Source organism: Arvicanthis niloticus, chromosome 5 (genome assembly GCF_011762505.2).
Source record: "Arvicanthis niloticus isolate mArvNil1 chromosome 5, mArvNil1.pat.X, whole genome shotgun sequence".
In the NCBI taxonomy this organism is placed as follows: domain Eukaryota; kingdom Metazoa; phylum Chordata; class Mammalia; order Rodentia; family Muridae; genus Arvicanthis; species Arvicanthis niloticus.
Window position 1 is genome coordinate 88,103,868 of NC_047662.1, and position 23,343 is coordinate 88,127,210.

Consider the following 23,343-nt stretch of genomic DNA (forward strand, 5'->3'; position numbering starts at 1 on the left):
TAAGAATACAAAATAGTGTAAGACAGTTCAATCAGTGAGCTCTCAGACTCTGTGCAATCTTTTCCAGTAGAAATGTGCGTTAAAATCATCTGGTAAAGTTAAAAAAAGAAAAAAGAAAAAAGAAAAAAGATAAAAAGAAAAAAGAAAGCCCGGCATTTTGAATTTATTTGCTTGGCTGCAGTATCTGGCTGTTTACCAGCATGAGGCTCTCTCATGAAGAAGGCAGAATGTCCAGGAACTAGCTGCTGATGATTTTGAGGTGTTCTTCCTTGGTAAAAAGACCCACAGTGCCTGAGAAATCACCATATTACCATTTTGGTTTGTTGCTACTGAAAATAGTTTTGGTTTAAATTGGCAGGAGTTAGTTCCTATTTATTTGCTTAAAGGATTTTAAAACTGTGTTTCTTCTTCCCTACCCTGACCCTTTATAGGGGCAGAATTACCAGGACAAGTGATCTCCATGGCAGCTTCTACTCTTGCAAATTTGGCCATCTCCATCACTGGATATGAGTCGAGCAGTGAAGACCAGCCTTCTGACCCGCCAGCAGGTGACTGACATCATGAAAGAGATGATGAGATACAAGGAGGGGACAGAGTGAAGACCAGGCTTGCTGGTCCTCCCTGATTCTCATCCTGACTGCTGTTCTACGCCACCGTCCTCATGCTTCCAATTGTTTACCTTCCTGGGTTTCTTGTCCTGGCCCTTTTCCCCTGGCCTCTTTTTCAGACATGCTCTTCTGATACTTCTCACCCTGCTTTTTTGCTTCAGTCCCATTTACCATCCAGGTTCTACCCAGCTCTGTGCTCCCCTTATCTTGGTTTTTTAAATTTTTTCTTCATTCTCCAGCAGCCAGTTAAAACATTATTCTGGTTTTTTATGCCTTTTCTTCCCTTCCAAATTCCCTATCTGTATCTGAGTGTTTTTCTTTTTCACATTATCTACATTGTTTTTTCTGAAATTTTTTTCTCTTTGAAGTAAAAGTACAATTTGAATGCCTTATGCTGTATTTACTGGCTTCCCAAAGCAGACCCTCTGGTTGTTCTGTGAGGCCTAGCTTCTGTGAGATCCAACTGGTAGATTCATACCAGGTTTGGAGACACATTGTACCATACTCTCACAAAGATCAGAAGTCTGTAAGTCTGTTGCAGTTTGTGCTAAGACAGCCATTAATGTCAAAGATATTTGGAGGTGGAGCATATTATAGGAAATGCTTTTGTTTTTAGTGTGTATGATTAGCATGTGTGTGTGTTATATGCATGTTTATGTTATGTGATGTTATGTTATTTGAGCATGTGTGTATAGAAGCCAGAGGTTAGGCTGGAGAGATGGCTCAGAGGTTAAGAGCACTGGCTTTTCTTCCAAAGATCCTGACAACTCCCAGCACCACATGGTGGCTCACAACCATCTGTAATGGGATCTGATGCCCTCTTCTGGCATGCAGGCAGAAACGCCTTTAATCCCAGCACTTGGGAGGCAGAGGTAGGAGGATTTCTGAGTTCGAGGCCAGCCTGGTCTGCAGGGTGAGTTCCAGGACAGCCAAGGCTATACAGAGAAACCCTGTCTCGAAAAACAAAAAAACAAAAACAAACAAACAAACAAAAATAACAACAACAAAAAGAAGCCAGAGGTCGATACCAGTGTTTTCCTTTGTCACTTTCTACCTTATTTTTTTGAAGTAACATCTTTCATGGCTGAAGCTTATCAATTCCCTTGGTGTGCTTGTCAGCAAGCTTCTGTAATCTTTGTTCTTATTTTTCGAGCACTGGGAATGCAGCTCTTTTTATGTTTATGTTGAGGATCCTAACCCAGGTCTTTGTGTTTATGTACCAACTAATTTACCAGTTGAACCTTTTTTCTATTCCCGCCTCCCCACCCCAATATAGTAAGCTTTTCTTGAAGAACTGACTTAAGGCATATTTAAAGAAGGAAAAATTTAGGAGAGAACTATGCAGAAAAGTACGAATGCATGCTTTTCTTATATATGAAACCATGTTTCAAAAATGGAGCCGGATGATACTTAGGTTATAGAGTTACTGTTTTAGCCTCTCTCATTCCCACTGACCTGGAATTTCCACAGCAGAGCAAGGTCAAAACAAAAGCATGTTATCTGCTTCACTAGCCTTGACCCACATGCACAGATACATGCAGGCAAAGCATCCATAAGTAAATAAAATAAAGATGAATCTCAGAAAATACTTAACTGTTATACAGGAGAAGGTAGAATTCTGCTGTCTCCCAACAAACCTGATTTCCCTAGGCCAAAACCCTGATGGCAGGTTTGTTTCAGTGCATGTCTTCTGTTTCTTTAACCTGACATGATCCTGCTGCACTTCCAGGGTAGTATATTTTGTATTGTTTTCTCATGTGTGACTTTCTGTCTTTGCCTTTTTTAGAGCCCACAGACAAAGGAGAACCCCCTTCAGTGTTGTCTGCTTCCTCTTCCTCCTCCTCTCGTTCCTCACCCTCTTCTCCTTCACCTACTTTGGGCAGACAGAGGCCTGAGATGGGAACGTTTCTCAGGAAGAAGAAGACTAGTGACATTTACTTTGTGTCTCTTGTGTGGGCCATCGTTGCTGTCCAGCTCTGGCTGAACCTGTGGATCGTACAGCTGCTGCCAGTGCCTGTTGCAGGTTATTATTTGCTTAAGTATGGTTTTATCTTTCACAGACTTTTTCTCCTTTTTTAGCAATGGGATTTGAATATTTGATATAATTTTATTCCCATCTTAAAATACTTGTATGCTTGTATTTAGGTCATATTTATTTTTATTTTATGTGTTTGTATGCATATGAGTACCCACAGAGGCCAAAAAAGGAACAAGTTCCTATGGAACTTGAGTTTCAGACAGGTGAGTGTTCCAGGACAGCCAGGGATATATGGAGAGACCCTGTCTCAAAGATAAACAAAAAAAAAATTAATGAAGGAATTTTTGAACTGCTATATCATACTATACTTTTCTATTGCTGTGACAAAACACCATGACCAAGGCATCTTATAGAAGAAGGCATTAATTAGAGGCGCACTGTGCCATGACCGTCATGGTGGGGAGCATGGCAGCAGGCAGGCAGTCATGGAGCTAGAGTAGTAGCTGAGAACTTAGATGTGGATAGAACAACGTGAAAGGGTGGAGAAGGCACAGACACATACAGACATGCACACATGCAGGAAATGGCAAAGGCACATGGAACCTTCGAGCCTTCTGCCTGGTCTACTTCCTCCAACAAGGCCACACCTCCTAATCTTTCCCAAATAGTTCCACCAATTGAGGATCAAGTAGTCAAATACAGGAGCCTATGGGAACCTTACCTTTCCTTTTTCCCTCTTTCTTTTTTTCTTTCTTTCCCTCCCTCCTTTTCTTCCTTCCTCCCTCTCTCCCTCTCTCCCTTCTTCCCTTCCTCCCTCTGTCCCTCCCTCCCTCCCTTTTTTCTTTCTTTCTTCCTCCCTGTTCCTCCCTTTCCTCCCTCTCTCCCTCCCTCCCTCCCTCCCTCCCTCCCTCCCTTCCTTCCTTCCTTCCTCTCTTCCTCTCTTTCTTTCTCTCTTTCTCTCTTTCTCGTTTTTCAAGACAGGACTTCTCTGCATAGCCCTGGTTATCCTAGAACTCATTCTGTAGATCAGTCTGGCCTTGAACTCACGGAGATCCCCCTGCCTCTGCCTCCCCAGTTCTGAGGTTAAAGGCCTCCACCCAGCAAGCCTATGGGAACCATTCTTTACATAAACCACCATACTGACATGCAGCTTATAAAGTTGGGGTTAAGAATATTGGTCCCAGGAGTTAAAGAAGTTTTAGTGGAAATAAATCATTACCTAGGCCCACCCTCATTAATAAGTAGCCCATCTTCTGACCTCTTCCTAGTTGGCTTTAACAGCTGAGTTTCTGCTGAACTCTGACCTCTATCCAGAGCAACATCTGAGGAAACAGGAGCACAGTTGAAAATACTGCCTGCTGTGGTAGAACACCACTGGGGAAGAGCAGCTATAATGGCCAAGGAAATCAGTAAATGTTGGGACTCAGTGTTTCTTAATCAGGAAGAGGGAAGCTATGAAGGCCTTTGTAGTTCATGATGTTTGTAGGCTGAATGGTGAGTCCTGACTCATCCTGGGATTCAGCTTCACAAAGGTGATGTTTGGCTAATGGGGCTTCCTTGAAAGTGTGCCTGGCCAGTTTCTTGTTAAGTACTTGTGGTCCTTCCTGCTCCCTTCTACCATGATCTTGTTTTAGTCTTGGCTTTACTGTTTAGAATGGAAGCTAGGGGACTTTTTCATATTCCACCTCTCAAATCTGTATCCTTTGTGTTTGTATCTTCTCTATAGTCTGGATCATCAAAAAGCTCGTGATCCACTTTGGAGTGGTGGGCTTCCTGGAGAAACGCTGCCGCGCATGGTGGCAGGTGATCGAGTGCTTCCTGAAGGAGCGGCAGGAGGCTTTAGCACCTTGGCCGATTATTGGGCTTGGAAAGTTCTTACTAAAAGTTGATAGCAAGGTATTGTATGATTGGGCAGCTCCAGTGGGGTGTTTGTGTTCCGTAGCTTGGACAGTCCATTTCATAGCATTGATAATGTACTTCATATCTGATTCTCCATGAAGCTTCAAGGCTTAGAATTACAGAGTGGATTTAGATGAAATAAAATTGTTATTTTTCTTATAAATGAGAGAAGGTTAGGTAATGGGGTGTTGGCTCAGAGGGGAATGTTTTTGGAGTGATTCTTATTTGTCAGATTCTGTGCTGAGTTAAAGGGAAACTTAACCAGTCATGGCCCCCAGAGACAGAAGCGCAGCTTAATGCCAAGAGATGGTAATTCCTGAGAACTTTGTGGTTAAAGGAAATGGAATATAAATCCACACTCTGCTTTCAGGTTTCACCTCTGTTATTTACTAGCCCTGTGACCTTGGACAGATGGGTAACTTCTGTGCCTTGGTTTCATTATCAATAAAGTGGGTATAATAGCACTTACCTCACAATGTGATTGTGTCTGATGTATTGAGTGCTAGCTATCACTCAGTGTTTACAGAGAAGTATCTGTCTGAACTAGTAGGAGCACTGAGTGAAAATGTCCCTGTAGCCCTGGTGGCAGGAAAGGGAAGCTTTGGGGAAGTGTCAGCAGAGTGAGCATAAGCAGTTAGGTGGAGCTGGCTGTGCAGGGCTCTGCACTGGAGAGGATACTGGCTGCAGAATTAATTAATGCGAGTTACAGTACATCGTGTAGTCGTCATTCCGCCATCCTGATCAGAAAGCAGCGTTCTGTGACAGCTCTGTAAGCGCTGTTTGTTGCTGAGCTCTCCTGACAGCTCCTCCTGCTCTTAGTGACTCTGCTGTTGGTGCGTCTCTAATGATCTCCCACTCTTCTTATCTTCTCTCACCTCCCTGTCCTCCAGCTCTGGCACTGGCTAAATAAGAAGGTAATAAACGTGTGGGTATGCTTGTCACTGCTGAATCTTATACCCTACCCCAGCTCTCACTATCTCCTTTCTCATTCTGTGTTTCTGTCCATAAATTAAACTAAGATTTGTTTTTGAAATTTTTAACTATAAGCTATGGAAGGTCTTGAAATATGAATTCTGTCACAGTCATTTACTAAAACCTCTACCAAGCTCTTAGGATATGAATGGGTCCCTTTGTCAGGTATTTAAGAAGTTATGTCTTGTAGTCCTTCTGTTCAAAAAAAGGATTTGTCGTTTTTCTCTAGTATGGCGACTCTGGTCTCTTTCTCTCATTCTTTGAGTCAGGGTCTTTTTGTGTACTCCAGCTGCCTTCTATCCTCCTGCTTCAGTCTCATGCGTGCCAGGATTTTAGGCGTCTATCACCAGGCCCAGCTGTTGGTTCCTTTTTGTGTGAAACACATTAAGCTATATAGTAGAGGAAAGGACTCACTCTATTGCTAGTTTTTCTATAAGCAACACAGGAAGTTTTAAACACTGACAGATCTGTAAGACACTTGTTGAATTTGTCTTATTTCTTGGTTAGTAATTTTTTGGTCTTTTTTTTTTTTTTTTTTTTTAAATTGTCTTAGCTTGGACTTCTGTTGCTGTGGTAAAACACAACTTGGGGAGGAAAGGGTTTATTTCATTTTGCATGTCTCAGTGACAGTCCATCATGAAGAGAAATTAAGGTAGGAACTGAAGTAGACATCATGGAGGAAAGTACTGCTTACTGGTTTGCTCCTTCTGCAAAGCCTGCCTTTTTATATAACTCAGGACCACTTCCTCTTCAGAGATGGCACCACCCACAGTAGGATGGGCCCTCCTATGTCAGTCACCAGTCATGACATTGCTCCAGAGGCTTGCCTACAGACCAGTCTGGTAGGGACATTTTCTCAGTTGAGGTTCCCTCTTCTCAGATGACTCTAGCTTGTGTCAAGTTGACAGAAATTAACTGGGACTCCTATATCCCAGAAACATTTATTTATTTATTTATTTATTTTTCATGGCCTGCAAAGTTGTGTTTCATGAATCGTGTGTGAAGTTTGTAGGAACTTTTTTCCACGATTGGCATTAGATTATAAAAAAGCAGATTGCATATAAATTTTTAAGACCAAGCTATATGTATAAGGAAAGCTGTACCTTTGACACTTGGTCAAAATAGAGCAATATTTGGCTTTCAAATCCTTAGGACAGGTTTGCAAGAGGTGGCATCATGTATGTATCCTGTACACAAGTAAGACTCAGGTTTGATAAAAATAGTGTAACCTTAAAGATGTGGATGTAGGTCAAAGTCACATATTTTGATTTTCAGTTTTTATTTACTACTTATTTGTATTTATTAATCAGTATTTATTTTTGTGGTGCTGAAGGTCAAATTCAGGCCATGAGCATGGCAAACTGTCATACACTGCTATCCAGATACGACATTTAACTATGGAGATTAGAATTTACTCTCTCTTCCTTCCCTTTCTGTTGACATGAAGACATGGGGAGATGACATCACTTAAGATTTTCAACTGGATTGAAAGCAAGCAATGTGTAAAATACATTGTCTACTCCCACATGTATGTGGTTGTATATGCCCTGATTCCCTATAAACTAGTGTCAGGACATGAGTGTATTTGTCTGTCATCGTATGTATGTATGTATGTATGTATATATATCTATCATCTGTATCTGTCTACCTATCTATATGTAGATATCTAGATAGAATGTGTATATATATATATATATATATATATATATATATATATATATAAATAGAGAGAGAGACAGACAGACAGACAGACAGTGATAGTGTATAACATACATTTTGTTAACTTTAATCAAATGAAGTGGTTCTGCATGTTTCCCCAGTTGGTGTGTATTGAAATGAATTTTCCTCAAGAAGAATTAAATTCATTAAGTTTAATATCATCTGCCTCAGTGGACTAAATGAGTTGGGAAACCTAATTAATGATCCTAATGTATAGCTGAAAAACAAAGTTAAGAGATCAAGTCACTGTGTAACGTGTTCAGCGCACTGATGTGTAGTTGGGATGCAGCTGACTGCATTTCTGTGTGTGTTCTACAGAAGTGCATAAGAAATTCCGATACTTGTAAATAGCTTGATGCGCAGAGCCAGTTGGCTTAGAAGTTTTAGAGTAGGGCTTATTGTAACTAAGTTTGAGAAACACACCCTCTGTTCATATGTCAAACATTTAACACACAATTTTAAAAGTTTCTTCTTCTAAGATCAAAACTTTAAAGGTTATTAATTGGTCATGTCCTGGAAAGACTGGAGAAATTCCTAGAGACCATGTGTGTTCCACAGCCCAGCAGTATGGTGGGAGTTTTGTTGCCTTTGCTTACTGTGAGCATGGGCAAGGAAGGATGATCAGCCACCTTGGAAGAAAAGCATCCTGTGTCCATGTCTCTCTCCTTCACTCACCTCCTCTGTGCGTCTCTCTCCTGTTCACTTACCTCCTCTGTCCATGTCTCTCCTGTTCACTCACCTCCCCTGTCCATGTCTCTCCTGTTCACTCACCTCCCCTGTCCATGTCTCTCCTGTTCACTCACCTCCTCTGTCCATGTCCCTCCTGTTCACTCACCTCCCCTGTCCATGTCTCTCCTGTTCACTCACCTCCCCTGTCCATGTCTCTCCTGTTCACTCACCTCCCCTGTCCATGTCTCTCGTGTTCACTCACCTCCTCTGTCCATGTCTCTCGTGTTCACTCACCTCCTCTGTCCATGTCTCTCGTGTTCACTCACCTCCTCTGTCCATGTCTCTCCTGTTCACTTACCTCCTCTGTCCATGTCCCTCCTGTTCACTCACCTCCCCTGTCCATGTCTCTCCTGTTCACTCACCTCCCCTGTCCATGTCTCTCCTGTTCACTCACCTCCTCTGTGCATGTCTCTCCTGTTCACTCACCTCCTCTGTGCATGTCTCTACTGTTCACTCACCTCCCCTGTGCATGTCTCTCCTGTTCACTCACCTCCTCTGTCCATGTCTCTCGTGTTCACTCACCTCCTCTGTCCATGTCTCTCCTGTTCACTTACCTCCTCTGTCCATGTCCCTCCTGTTCACTCACCTCCCCTGTCCATGTCTCTCCTGTTCACTCACCTCCCCTGTCCATGTCTCTCCTGTTCACTCACCTCCTCTGTGCATGTCTCTCCTGTTCATTCACCTCCCCTGTCCATGTCTCTCATGTTCACTCACCTCCCCTGTGCATGTCTCTCCTGTTCACTCACCTCCCCTGTCCATGTCTCTCCTGTTCACTCACCTCCTCTGTGCATGTCTCTCCTGTTCACTCACCTCCCCTGTCCATGTCTCTCGTGTTCACTCACCTCCTCTGTGCATGTCTCTCCTGTTCACTCACCTCCCCTGTCCATGTCCCTCCTGTTCACTCACCTCCCCTGTCCATGTCTCTCCTGTTCACTCACCTCCCCTGTCCATGTCTCTCCTGTTCACTCACCTCCTCTGTGCATGTCTCTCCTGTTCACTCACCTCCTCTGTCCATGTCTCTCCTGTTCACTCACCTTTGTGCATGTCTCTCCTGTTCACTTACCTCCCCTGTCCATGACTCTCCTGTTCACTCACCTCCCCTGTCCATGTCTCTCCTGTTCACTTACCTCCTCTGTGCATGTCTCTCCTGTTCACTCACCTCCCCTGTGCATGTCTCTCCTGTTCACTCACCTCCCCTGTCCATGTCCCTCCTGTTCACTCACCTCCCCTGTCCATGTCTCTCCTGTTCACTCACCTCCCCTGTCCATGTCTCTCCTGTTCACTCACCTCCTCTGTGCATGTCTCTCCTGTTCACTCACCTCCTCTGTCCATGTCTCTCCTGTTCACTCACCTCTCTGCATGTCTCTCCTGTTCACTTACCTCCCCTGTCCATGTCTCTCCTGTTCACTCACCTCCCCTGTCCATGTCTCTCCTGTTCACTCACCTCCTCTGTGCATGTCTCTCCTGTTCACTCACCTCCCCTGTGCATGTCTCTCCTGTTCACTCACCTCCCCTGTCCATGTCTCTCCTGTTCACTCACCTCCCCTGTCCATGTCTCTCCTGTTCACTCACCTCCCCTGTGCATGTCTCTCCTGTTCACTCACCTCCCCTGTCCATGTCTCTCCTGTTCACTCACCTCCTCTGTGCATGTCTCTCCTGTTCACTCACCTCCTCTGTGCATGTCTCTACTGTTCACTCACCTCCCCTGTCCATGTCTCTCCTGTTCACTCACCTCCTCTGTCCATGTCTCTCGTGTTCACTCACCTCCTCTGTCCATGTCTCTCCTGTTCACTCACCTCCTCTGTCCATGTCCCTCCTGTTCACTCACCTCCCCTGTCCATGTCTCTCCTGTTCACTCACCTCCCCTGTCCATGTCTCTCCTGTTCACTCACCTCCTCTGTGCATGTCTCTCCTGTTCATTCACCTCCCCTGTCCATGTCTCTCATGTTCACTCACCTCCCCTGTGCATGTCTCTCCTGTTCACTCACCTCCCCTGTCCATGTCTCTCCTGTTCACTCACCTCCTCTGTGCATGTCTCTCCTGTTCACTCACCTCCCCTGTCCATGTCCCTCCTGTTCACTCACCTCCCCTGTCCATGTCTCTCCTGTTCACTCACCTCCCCTGTCCATGTCCCTCCTGTTCACTCACCTCCCCTGTCCATGTCTCTCCTGTTCACTCACCTCCCCTGTCCATGTCTCTCATGTTCACTCACCTCCCCGTCCATGTCTCTCCTGTTCACTCACCTCCCCTGTCCATGTCTCTCATGTTCACTCACCTCCTCTGTGCATGTCTCTCCTGTTCACTCACCTCCCCTGTCCATGTCTCTCCTGTTCACTCACCTCCTCTGTGCATGTCTCTCATGTTCACTCACCTCCCCTGTCCATGTCTCTCCTGTTCACTCACCTCCTCTGTGCATGTCTCTCCTGTTCACTCACCTCCCCTGTCCATGTCCCTCCTGTTCACTCACCTCCCCTGTCCATGTCTCTCGTGTTCACTCACCTCCTCTGTGCATGTCTCTCCTGTTCACTCACCTCCCCTGTCCATGTCTCTCGTGTTCACTCACCTCCTCTGTGCATGTCTCTCCTGTTCACTCACCTCCTCTGTCCATGTCTCTCGTGTTCACTCACCTCCTCTGTGCATGTCTCTCGTGTTCACTCACCTCCTCTGTGCATGTCTCTCCCACTCTTGTTCACTAATACACTCACCAGTTGCTGCTTTTCCTTCATTCAGCTATATTGACCTGTTGTTTGATTAAGTGTGTATGAGTGTTTTGCCTGCATTACATATGTATGTGTATATATATGTATGTATTATGTATATATGTGCACTATGTACATGTATGCCTGATGCTGCCAGAAGAGAGCATTGGATTCTCTGGAACTGGTTAAAGACTGTGGAGCTACCATGTGGGTGCTGGGACTGGACGTGGGTCCTCTGCAAGAGCTCACCCTTCATTCAGTATGCAGCAGGTTGGAAAGAACAAGAGTCTCCAAAGTCTTAAGCTTAATTTCTGACAAAATTGGAGTTAAGAAGATCCCATTCTACTTAAAACTGTGAAGTCTGAGTTTGGAACTGTGGTGGGGGCTGTGTGTGGAATCCGGTAGTTTGTGTGTTGATGCCACCTAACAGGAGGTGAGGGCTCCGTGCTTTCTCAGAAGATGATTTTCATTTCAAACCATGCTTTTAAGGATGCTTTTTTCGATATGTTTACAAACTGTTATTCATGCAAACAAATCTGGTTGTAACTCTGAAATAAGCTTAGTGTTTAATATACCACCTATACTCCTGGTTTACAGAGCTTTGGAGAGGAGTGAGGTAGTCCTTTCCTCAGGGAGCTACCCCAGGAACTCTAGGGCCCAGCCGCTTCCTGGTGCAAAACTTGTTATTCATTGATTTTAGAACTTATCTTCAGAGTAAGACACCTGACCTTCCATACCTTAGAAACCTGTTGCTTGTTTCTTTGTTCTTTTTTTAAATCTCTGCATTGTCTCTGATGCTTTGGTAGCATGCATTGAAGCTTAACTCTTCCGTTTGAAGCTCTTGAGTGTCAACATCATAGATTAACTTTTTGAGTCTGAGCTTATTGGCACCAAGTGAAGGGCAGTGTACTTCATGGAAGACAAAGAGTGCAGCCTTTGAATATATAAATATTATAAAAGTTGCACTGTTTTTGAAATTGTTGCTTTTAGCAGTTTGACTCACTGTATAGTGAGCATATTTTTAATTTAAATTAGGAACAAATATTACAACTTGTGCTTGGGTTGATGGGCACACTATAGCACATTAGCATTATTGATCTAATTAAGTCTAATTTTGAATTTTAAATGGTAGCTTTGCATGGCAGGAAGTGTAGAAATTATCATTGTTACATATTCTAAAAGCAAAATGTGTTTAAGATGTAGGATCATTGGAGTTGTAAAAAATGAGAGATGTTCCAGTAAAGATAGAAGATCAAATAACATTTTAAGGAAAGCTTAAATCTAATTATTAAAGAACAGCTATTATGTTGAGGATTAATATACTTCATTGAGTTAGACTCATGTTACAAATCTTACGTTTTCAATAGAATAGAAGCTTCTAGTGGAGTAACAGGACTTTTAAAAGCATTTTATTGTGAAATATCTAAAATCTAAAAGCCATGGTGCTGGTAATAATTGCTTAGCAGGTAAGGGTGCCTTTGGCCAAGTGACTCACAGACTTGAGTTTAGTCTGTGAAAGCCACATGGTGCAAGGAGAGAACCTACCCTTCAGAGAGTCCTCTGATTCCCATATTCACACTTGTGTGTACTCCACAAGTAAATAAACACATATACTTAGCTTTTTTAAAATTTAAAAGCCTTAAACACATGTTCACTTTAAAACCAAAACAAGTAAAAAATACAAACTACTCACCTGCCTGCTGTCCACCTCAATAGAACCACATCCACCTCCCAAGGTCTGGTACCTGGGAGCCGTTACTCTGAATTTGCTGTTATTTCTGCCTTAACATTATATACATCAACAATTACCGTCTTTATGACCCTAATGGAATGAAAGGAGAATGCAGTTGGAATGTAATTGCTGTCTGTGCTCCTGTTTTCTGTATAATTTAGGAGATGAGTGTTATGTAGAACATACTCATTCTCTCAAGCCATCTATGTTGGCTAACTGATATGACAGCTTCATGAAACAAGTTCAACTGATGGAGTGTCATAATTTCGTTTGGAATGTATTTATCACGCCTCGTGAATTAGAAATTGAAATGTGAATGTAGCGAAGTGAGAATTCAGGAGTACGCGTGGATCGTGTTCTGCTTGACCTTCTCATAGCCACGACAATAACAAACTCTAAACATAACTGCAGCAATAATACTTTCTAAAGTTGCTTATAGCTTTTATTGCTTTAATGAGTATGCTGTAGTTTGCTTTGCAGTGCTAAATATCCTGTATTTGTGATATTTGAGTACATACATGTGTTTAATAAGTGATACTTTGAAGATAAATAACCCTCCTTTTTTATTTCCATGCAGATGATCATTTGGTTGGAGAAGATGTTAGATAAAATTATTAGCATTTTCATCATATTCTTGCTAGTAATAGGAACCCTTCTTTTGGCCCTTCTCCTGACTGCAAAGGTAAAGTACATTAAGCAGTATTCTTGTTATAATAAAGTCCTTGTTGCTAGGGTTGCATATGCAGAAGAAGCTAGCAGAAGCAAATGGAAAATATCATTTGACTTATCAGAAGTACTTCTGTCCACTAAAGTATTTCCATTTTGTACATTAGTAATTTTTTTGTGAGTCTGCCTAGAGTGTTTTCTTTTTAAATCTCATTTGCATACATTTTATTTTGTCCTCAAGTCTTAAGCAGAAAGTGCAGTTTTAAAAAAAAAGGATCCTGAAAATAATTCCCTAGGCATAGACTAAGGTTTCTGAACTAGTCTCGAGACTCCTAGTCTAGTTAGTGCAGTGTGTCCTTCTTTCTTTTCTCTTGGGGTTCTGGTCTTGAAATCTTCTGGTGGCGCTGTAGGCACTGGTCCAAACTCCTGGGTTTGGGTGGCTTTCCTGCCCCAGTCTTCAGAGCATCTTTTTTTTTTTTTTTTTTTTTTTTTTGGTTTTTCCAGACAGGGTTTCTCTGTGTAGCCCTGGCTGTACCTGGAACTCACTCTGTAGACCAGGCTGGCCTCGAACTCAGAGATCTGCCTGCCTCTGCCTCCCAAGTGCTGGGATTAAAGGCGTGCGCCACCACCGCCCGGCAGAGCATCTTTAGGAACCGGTGCACCTGTGCACTGACCTTCACAGTTTCTGCATTAGCTCCTTCCCTCCTGCTACTCCTCTTCCTGTGGGGTGTTTAAGTCTGGTGCAGTCTCATGTACCTGTTCTTGTCCTTGATGCTTGTGGTTTTGGTGTCTGTTTTGAAATGCTATCCTCTGGGCATGATGTGGCCATTGCTGTTCCTACATCAGGACCCAAAGGAGACTTTCAGAAAGCTGTGACCACTAACCTTCCCTCACCATGGGAGGGAGATCTCACTAGGCACACACGGCAGCTCACATAAGGCCTTTATTTCTTGCTTTTCAGATTAAGCTGTAGTTTTGTTTCCTATTTTTATGTCATCAAGAAGCACAGCTATATTTTATCTTTGCACTAATGGGTTTGCCGAGGGTAGTTTTCTACACTTTCAGTGCATTCTTATCCTTATTTATCGAACCCTGTTTGGCTTTACTTCTGGATTTTGGTGTTCTGTTTTCAGAGGATGGTGAAGTTTACATGAAATCATGGCTATCAAAACTTCTCTAACAGTCTTGCAAAAATTCATTAGTAACTGTCACCAGTAGATGATCAAGAGCAACAGTTACTAGATCAAGTTGCAACAGATCAAGGTATTGCTGTGCTTATCATGAGCTGTCACCACTTGGAAGCTCTGTTCTTCAGTCAGGCTCCTTACAGTTTATTTGCTTTCTCCCCTGCAGCTGACTCCATTAGCACTTCTGTCTGTTTGGCTCATTGCTGTTTTGTCTGTTCTTTGGGTAGTGGTCACATACAGTCGCTTCATGCAAGTGCACAGACATTGAGCCCTCCATGTGCTTTTACCGTGTTTGACCTGAGATGGCTGTTACACAGAACTTCTTGGTACTTTTGTCTGTTGGCTCCTTTTCTTCTTTGTCCTTTTGTTGTTCTGTTTCTTTGCACAGGCCTTCTGCCTGCCTGCCTGCCTTGGTTGTGCTCACCTATCAGGCTCTTTATTTGTTCTGTGCTGCAGTGACTTTTGCTTCCCTCAGCCTAGTAGTTTGTGGTTAGTGAACCATTTCTTTCTTGTGTAGGATTTAAGTGCACTGAACTTTTGAGAGAGCCCTATTGGGTATCTGTTTTTTTCCAGTAAAGGTATTGTTTTCTAGAATACCGAGACAGTGTCCACTTAGAGTGTCTAATAGGTACCTCAAATGTAACATCAGAAACTGTTCTTCTCACAGTCCTCCTGTTCCAGTAAGTGACAGCTCCACTCTTCTTGCAGTGAAGAGCTTCAGTATCAGCCTTGAATACACCTTTGTCACACATGCCTCAGAAAGTCCTTTGGGACAGCAGCAGGCTGAGGTTGTCATGTAATTTCCTCTCCACAGAAAACAAGAATAAAACTATCAAGTTCTTACCAATGCCACTTAAAGTCATTGGAAAATGACCAACTAGATAATTCCTAGAGTCATGTTTGCTTCTGAGTTATTCTGCAGCAAAACTCTGCAGCTTCTTCTGAAGGAATTGTTGTCTGCATGGTTGGTGCGGTCTCTTTTGTCTGGGTGGCCTGTGTGGTTGGTGTCTGTTGTGGAATGCCATTCTTCAGGTATGGTGTGGCCATTTCTGTTCTGAAATCAGTGCACCAGGCTAACAAGGCAGCTCTTCAGAGGCACTCGGAGCTCTTCCTGAGATATAGAAGAAGTTCATGGCTGAGGCAGGGATGTGACTTCATGTGGGTGCTGCAGTTGCCTTTACAGTTAGTCATGTTCTTGTAGTAACCCCATACCCTCATGTCTGAGTCATTTCTGTTAAACTTGCTGGTTCACTAAGCTAGACTTGAGCAGAATCATTTCTTCTGTCTGTTGTCAGTGTGGAGTGTTTAAATGCTTGTTCACATCTTTCCAGAAAAAGTTAACTGTGTTATGGTTGTAAAATAATGGCTAAGTCTAGTTGGAGGTGACCAGAGCCTCAGAGATGCATGCCAACCTTCTAGTAGCATGCAGTTGGCATGCCAAGAGCTGAGAAGGGAAAGGCAAGAAAAGTCTCAGGATAGTCCACAAAGATTTCAGCAAACTCCAGAATGAACAGACACACCCATCCTGCAGTACACTCCAGGGAAGCTGCTGAAAGCCAGAGATAAAGAGGAACTCTTGAAGGAGGTAACCACAGCACCAAGGGAACAGGGAAAGTTTTCTTACTGAGCAGTCATATGAAAAGACAAAGGGGTGAAATTAAAGCTGAAGAACAGGAGGCCTGACAACCAAGAATTTTGTGTTTAATGGCTCTGTTCCTTCAAAATAAAGATTAAAGGGCTGGAAGTATGGCAGTGTTGCCTAAGACACTGGCTTCAGTTTCCACTTGATTCTCTTCCCTTCAAAAAGTAAAGGCAAAATAAAACCATCCCGGATAAATGACAACAGACAAAATTAATTGAGGGCAGATGTGTTCTGTAAGGAAAGTTAAAATGATGTAGTGAGCCACACCAGTCACCCAGCCAGAGCTACATAGCCAGACCTTATCTTTAAAACAACTAGACACAAACCAAAAAAAAAAAAAAGACTTTCAGTTGAAAAGACAGGACAGCAGATTCCTTGGTTCCAGAGGAGAGAATCGGGTAACACTTGGGCATATGGAAAAGTTACAGATTTTTTTCTCCTGTGTTATTTTAGTTCTTTATTTTTATTTTATGTATATGACTGTTTTGTGTGCATGTGTGCATAATCCTCCTCAGAGGTCAGGGTGGGAGTTGGGTCCCTAGAACCAGAGTTACAGATAGGTATGAGTTTCCATGTGAGTGCTGGGAACTGAACCTGGGTCGTCTTAAGCAGCATGAGTTAACCAGTGAGCCATCTCTCAGCCCCCTCTTTTAGTGTTTTTTAAAAATACTGTAACTATTTACAGAAAATGTGGTACATTGTTCTAGACTTTGTGATATAAAGATTTCTGTATGTTATGTATACATAGTTTACCACAGTCCAAAGAAAGGACTCAGAAATGGAGCTGTATTGATGAGCAGTTCCTTCATGTCAGTATTAGCTTGAAGTAAATTGTGGTTGATTTGTTAAATAGCATGTTACAGCTTCTAAGAAGTATAAGTTTAGAAGAACTAAAGTGATAAAGAAAACGTTTTCTTGACTTGGTTTCTCTCATCTTTTTCGTGCTCATTTTGTTATTGGGCAAGTGCCTTAGTCACTATTCTCTAGTTGTGAAGACACACCATGGTCAAGGCAACTCTTACAAAGGAAAGCATTTAGCTGGGGGCTTGATTACAGTTTTAGGGGCTTAGTCCATTGTCATTATGATGGGGAGCTTGGCTTAGTGTCATGCTGCGGGGCATAGTACTGGAGCACAGAGCTGCATCCTTCCTCACTGACAACAGAAAAGAGCCTGAGCCTGGGATGGGTTTTTGAAACTTCAGAGCCCACCACCATGACACACTTCCTCTAACAAGGCCACACTTTCTAGTCATTTCCAAATAGTGCCACTCCCTGGTGACTGGGCATTCAAATATATGAGCCTATGGGGAAATTTGAGTTCTTATTCAAACCACCACAACAGGCAAGTTTCAGTTTTAGTACCCAGTGGCTTTTCTATGTGCAGAACCACACAGAACCATACTCTGGCTTATTTGTCTGTGTATCTCACTCTGCATACTCACTGTATTAGTGTAAAGGTTTGGTATTGCATATGAAGATACAAGCCTGGACATAATCTGTACTTACCTATATACGTTTGAACTAGTTGTTGAGTTAAGTTTTGATTTTTTAAAGGCAGTTTGTTGAGCATCTTGAAAACAGGGACTATTTTATAATGTTTAGCAACTTGTAAACACCTACTTCTAAATTAATAAAAACCAGGCTATATAATTATTTGATCCTATAAAAGTAGTAGAAAAAGACATTTTGAATTACATTAGTTACTTACTTCCTTTTCTCTTTATATTATAGGTACATCAAGAGAGTGTACACATGATTGAAGTCACAAGTAGTCTGATTAATGAAACTCTAGCAAATCACCCAGAGTGGGCAAAGTAAGAATACTGTTTTGGAAAAGGATACACGTGGGTGACCTAGTTTCAACATCTGTTTGTTTGGACCAGTATTCATTGATACAGCTACATTAGAAGAGAAGAATATGGTTTGCCAAAGCTTTGATAAACTAGAATACTGTGGTGAGGAAGTACTTAAGATTAGAGACAGTTTCTGATACTGCTGTGAGGTCAGACTGACCTGACACTCACTCTTGCTTCAGACTTCCAAGTACTGAGAATACAGGCATGTCCCAATACCTGGCTATACCTTGTAATTTATTGACGGATTTTTCTCCTTATGAAAGAATATTTTTCCAGACATCTTAACTTTTGTGGCTATTGACAGCAGTTAGCTTTCTTGCTATGATCGTCTTATATGTACACAACCCATGAAGCTGCTAAGAATTGAGGCTGTTGATAGTGTTCTGATTCATTTCATGTGCCAGCTTGGTAACATGTATCATATTTGAGCCTCAGAAAAATAGAAACTTAGGTTTTATTGCCTTGGCCTTTCTGCATGAGTTGGATAATTGAAACCAGAACTACTAAATTTGTATGTTTTAGTATCTGGTATATGTTAATGACATTTTTTAGCAGAATTTTTCCTGTCCAATCAGTACAAGAAGCCTGTGATTGGACAGGGAAAGGGAGGCAGAGTTAAGAGTTTTAGAGACAGACAGGAAGGAAGGAGATGGAGGAAGAACAGGACCATCCAGATTCCATGTGGCATTAAATAGTCACCGGTAGCTATGAATATGATATAAGAGATGGATAATTACAGGACAATTTGTCTTATCTAGGTGGGCAATTTATATTCTTATCTATTGGCTCAGAAATTATTTTGTGGGCATCTTGTGAATTGAGAATTTATTGGTATATAAGTCTAACTGATAAGTTTGTAGAGTTTTGATTTATTAGGAGAAAGGGATTTGTGACAACTAGCCACAGAGGGTAGATGGCTGAGAAGGGACTACTGCTCTGAGGCAAGTGAGCCAGATCTGGGAAGACCATGGCATGATCCGAGACCGCCAGGGCAGAGAGTAGCTGGGAATGGTGCGGGATGGTGTGGGATGGTGCTGGCTTTAATATTTCCCAAAACACATTTTTGTAAGTGTTTGTTTTTCTTTTAATCCAGCTAGCTCCCAAATAATTAAGACTGGAGTATTATATTTATTTATTAAGCTATAAAGGCACAATTACTCTATTTTAATCCTCTAAGTTAATTTGGCTATCTCCTAGCCAACTTGAATTTTATGACTTTCTCTGCTCAAGCTGTTTTCTCATGGTGTCTCCTGGTTTCTCTTCCCATGGTTAATCCCACTCCCCCCATCTCTCTCTCTGTCTGTCCCTCTACCCCCCCAATCTCTGTCCCTCCCATCCTCTCACACACATCCTGCCCCCCATGCTGTGAGGAAGTCCAGCCCTATTCTTTCTGCTGCTCAGTCATTGGCTGATCAACTAGCTTTACTGACCAATCAGGGAATAATTGGGGAGCAATGTTTACACAACATTGAGAGGAGAGTCTCAAATATTGCACCCTGATATGGGCACACACAAATTGGCATCTGAATAATATAAGGATAATCTTTACACAGGGCATAATAACATTATGCCTATAGGTATATAACACTGATGGACAGTCTGGGGGATGTACAGAGTATTTCTGGGTTTTGGAAAGCATTAAGTATATGTAAAGCTTCTTGGTTGAGGTGTAGGGGAGGCCTCTTATTGTAGAACAAATGAAACTTGAAAACTCCAGGTTTTAGTATGGCTGGACCTTTGTGAAGAGACTCCACATGAAGAGATGGGTGGATGGAAGATTGAAAATAATTGGATCATCCTTTTAATTCCTGGATTCTTTGGTTCTGCATTTCTGTAGGTGTGTGGATCTTAGACATCTGCAGGGTCTCTTAGGATGTACATTTCTCTTTCAGTAGGTCTGGAACTGGGCTCAAGCATTCTCATCTCTAACAGGCTCCAAGGAAGGTTGGGTACTGGTTGCCCATGACCCATACTTTGAGAATATTGTTAGATATTAAGTATCTAAGTGCTCCAGAATCGTGTCCTCTCTGTTGATTAGGACATGTGAGCTAGGACATGTGTGACCAGAGAAACAGATAGAACAGAATGAAAAAGAGGCTGGTGGGTAGGTAGGTCTTAAACTCAGGGAGAGCTAGAATGCAAATCCTATGAGTCAAGGTCAGGATCTCAGGCATCGTGTGTTCTCTGTGTTAGTGATCCATCAATAATTTATTATTGATAGCTTTAGTTCAAAGCATTGTTTTGTCCATACTGAGAATGAACTCTTTCCATTTTCTTTCTTTCGCTTTTATGTCAGTTGGCTTCCTGAGGCTCAGGTGGTCCAAAGAGCTCTTAATTCTGCAGCAAACAATGTGTATCAGTATGGACGGGAATGGATAACTCACAAGGTAAGAAATGAGCCTTTCTTGTGCATTTCTCTGCAGGATTTTCACAGGAGCAACTTCTTTTTTCCATTTTTGAAATACATTTAAATCTACAGATAGGCAATCGCCAAAAAGTGGAACAGACTCTCAGGATATCACACTGAACAGTGGCAGTGCACTGAAAGTCTAGAGAGAATGACTGTTTACTTTTTTTCAAGATAGATCTGATTTATTTGTGCATGAGGATAGAATGATCATAGAACTTAAGTGGTCAAATAAGACCTTGTGGAGGAAAAAGAAATTGTGCAAACACATCTGTTCTGTATCTGCTGCTCACTATGCTTGGCAGTTTCCAGGTTCATTTAACAGCCAAGGCTTCCTGTTGTACTGTGAGGTGTTTTATCACTTCCAGGTGAGAAAACAGGCTTAGCAGGCTCAGCAGATCCAGATGGCCATGTGATGAATTTGCCTCACACTGGTGACTAACTTTTAAATCTTTATTTTCTTCTGATGTTGCTTTCTGTCTGTGTATGTGGCTGGAGCTAGAGTAAGTGCTTTAGGGTGGTACTTGAGATAACCCTAGGAGGAATGGCAGATCAAGGAACAGTATATTTTTAAAAAGCTGTTGGTGGAGTGAAGACCCAAAGGCACGGGTGTGCTCCTGCTTGAGATGAACTTGACTAAAGGGGTGGAGCCTTGTGAAGGGAGAGAGAAGTAGAAGGAAGACACAGTTGTTGGACTTAAAGAATAACTTTCTCAGTTAATATTGCCAGAGAATATAATCAGTTTTCAGCCTTAATATGATTAAGTAGATAGGGTCATACAAGGATTGATAAGATTGAAGGCTCTGAAATGTGTACCCCCAAAATTGCACAAGCAATTAATTTCTTGTTTAAAACTCAAAAACAGGGTGTTGGAGAGGTAGCTTGAGAGCGATAAACACTTGTTGGTCATGCAGAGGCCCTGGGTTAAGTTCCCAGCCCCTGCACACTGGCTTACAACCTTCTGTAACTCTAGTTTCAGAAGATTTACCACCACCTTCTCTCCTCTGCAAGTACCAAACACTCAGTACTCATAAAATAAAACAAATCTTAAAAGACAATAAAATTGCTGGGTGATGGTGGCCTTTAATCCCAGCATTTGAGAGGCAGATGGAAGTGGATCTGAGTTTGAGGCCAGCCTGGTCTACAGAGTGAGTTCCAGGACAGCCAGGGCTACACAGAGAAACCCTGTCTAAAAAAAAAAAAAAAAAAAAAAAAAAAAAAAACCAAAACAAATACAAAAAAGTAATACTCCAAGTTATGAAAAAGAAATCATTAAGAGTTGAGAGAATTGAATTGTTTCAAAATTGAAGAGTTTGTCAGTCAGTTTCATTACGTCTGTCCAAGACACTTGATTAATTGCACATGATGATGATACTGGAAAAAATATGAACAAGCAAGAGATAAATATGTGTATTGATCTTTGAACTGTCACAGGAAGAGTCAGCTTCAGCAAAGAGCTTGCAGCTTTCTATAAATGTGTTATTTTAATAAAATCATAGCATTTTATTCTGATTTGAGAAATTTTTATTCTGACATTCTTGCCTTTTAGGTAAGAAGATAAAAGAAATTTTGATAAACACTACATCTTAGATTTAAAAATAAATTTCAGACTGCTTACAGAAAAATAACTATGCAACCTCTTGTTTTCAAGAATCTAAAAAATGAAGACATTGGGATCAAAAGTTATAAAATATTTTTGGTTCTAATGTAGAAGTTATATTAGTACATATTAGTCATCACATGTTCATTAGCTGGTATGTAGATCAGCCTGATGTGGTAAATTTATTTCAAGTGTGAAGTATATGTGTGAGTGGTATATGATTGGATGACTATATGTGTTTGCTTGTGTGAAAGGGGATAGAGGGTAGAGATGTGTGGGCCGGTGGGCGGGTGTTTGTGTAGAGGTCATAGAACAACTTTTGAGTGTTGGCCTTTAAGGTGGTAAGTTTGAAGAAATACTGATAAATGTCACAACATGTATTAACCTTAAAAATACAATGGCAAGTTAAAAAAAGAAAAGCAGTGATTGGCTGGTGAGGTGGCTCAGTAGGTGAAGCACTTGCTGTCCAAGCCTGATGACCTGAGTTTGAGTCCCAGAACCTACATGATGGGAGAAGAGAACCAAAAGGTTATCATCTGACATCCACATATGTGCATGGTACTCCTTTAAAATACACAATAGTAATAGGAATAAAGGATCAGTCATAAAATACATGATACGATTCCATTTACATGAAATACCCAGAAGTGGCAAATCTCTAAACAGAGAATAGAGTGGTGGGCTCCAGAGACAGGTAACTAAGGAGAATGAGTGAGTACTAGTGGGCAATGAAAATTAATTGTAATGGTTAAATAACTGTAGCTATATATACAACTGTTGGCTTATCTACTAAAATGGGTGACTTATAAGGTATGAATTTTACTTTAATGCAGTAAAAGTACATTGATAATACATGTGTGACTTCAATGAACTATAAATCTTAAGTAGCTTAGAATCATAAAGTGGTTTGCAAGAGCTAATGTCTAGAAAGGGTTGAAGCTAGGCAAATCTGCTATGCCCACAAAGAGAAAATGTTTATTTTCTTAAATTATGTAAGTGCTCTGTCTGCATGTATTCCTACATGCCAGAGGAGGGCATCAGATCCCATTACAGATGGTTGTGAGCCTCCATGTGGTTGCTGGGAATTGAACTGGGGATCTCTGGAAGAGCAGGCAGTACTCTTAGCTGCTGAGTCATCTCCAGGATTATGCTTTAGTTAAATGTTCAAAGAATTCTCTAAGGCAGCAGCATTTCTACCAAGACACTAAGGAGAAAGTGGTTGGTGATGGTCTGGGAAAGAAAGCATGGCCTGGGCAGAATCTTTCCGAGGCTCTTGAGTGGTAGTGAGGACATGTGGTTGTAGGGGCTAGTGTGAGGACACACTGAGCTAGTGTGAGGACAGAATGGCTGCAGCAGAGAGCGGCTCAGTGAGGCAGGGGACGCAATTCTTAGGCCTCAGGGAGTCTTCTGAGAGTGGTGCTAAGCACATCAGACTACATCCAGTCTTTCTGTGTCTTGCAGTGCATGTTGTAACACAGCAGGGATGGTGTTCTGGGTCGATGACTGATGTTCTGCTGGGTTGACAGCACCCTGGGTTGTAGTGGGTTTTACAACATGTTGTCCAATTATGCAATATTATTTCTAACCATGGTTTCTTTTTAGAACCATTCATTGTTCTACTGGGAGTCAGAGTTCAAAGCAAGATGGTC

At 42.0% G+C, this 23,343-nt stretch overlaps 1 protein-coding gene across 10 annotated transcripts in view; it reads left to right on the forward strand.

The window, feature by feature from the left end:
- The window catches only part of Tmem245 (transmembrane protein 245), an 82,740-nt gene that overhangs the window by 18,178 nt on the left and 41,219 nt on the right, over positions 1-23,343 (forward strand). For 5 of the 10 annotated variants that reach the window (XM_076934937.1, XM_076934938.1, XM_076934939.1 and 2 more), the window contains exons 4-10: positions 432-548; positions 2,395-2,631; positions 4,313-4,482; positions 5,376-5,399; positions 12,914-13,018; positions 17,563-17,645; positions 19,984-20,074. In XM_076934937.1, the coding sequence (XP_076791052.1) occupies positions 432-548; positions 2,395-2,631; positions 4,313-4,482; positions 5,376-5,399; positions 12,914-13,018; positions 17,563-17,645; positions 19,984-20,074 (827 nt within the window). The remainder of the gene's footprint in view (positions 1-431; positions 549-2,394; positions 2,632-4,312; positions 4,483-5,375; positions 5,400-12,913; positions 13,019-17,562; positions 17,646-19,983; positions 20,075-23,343) is intronic. The other 5 variants (XM_076934940.1, XM_076934941.1, XM_034502073.2 and 2 more) reach the window with 3 other exon arrangements.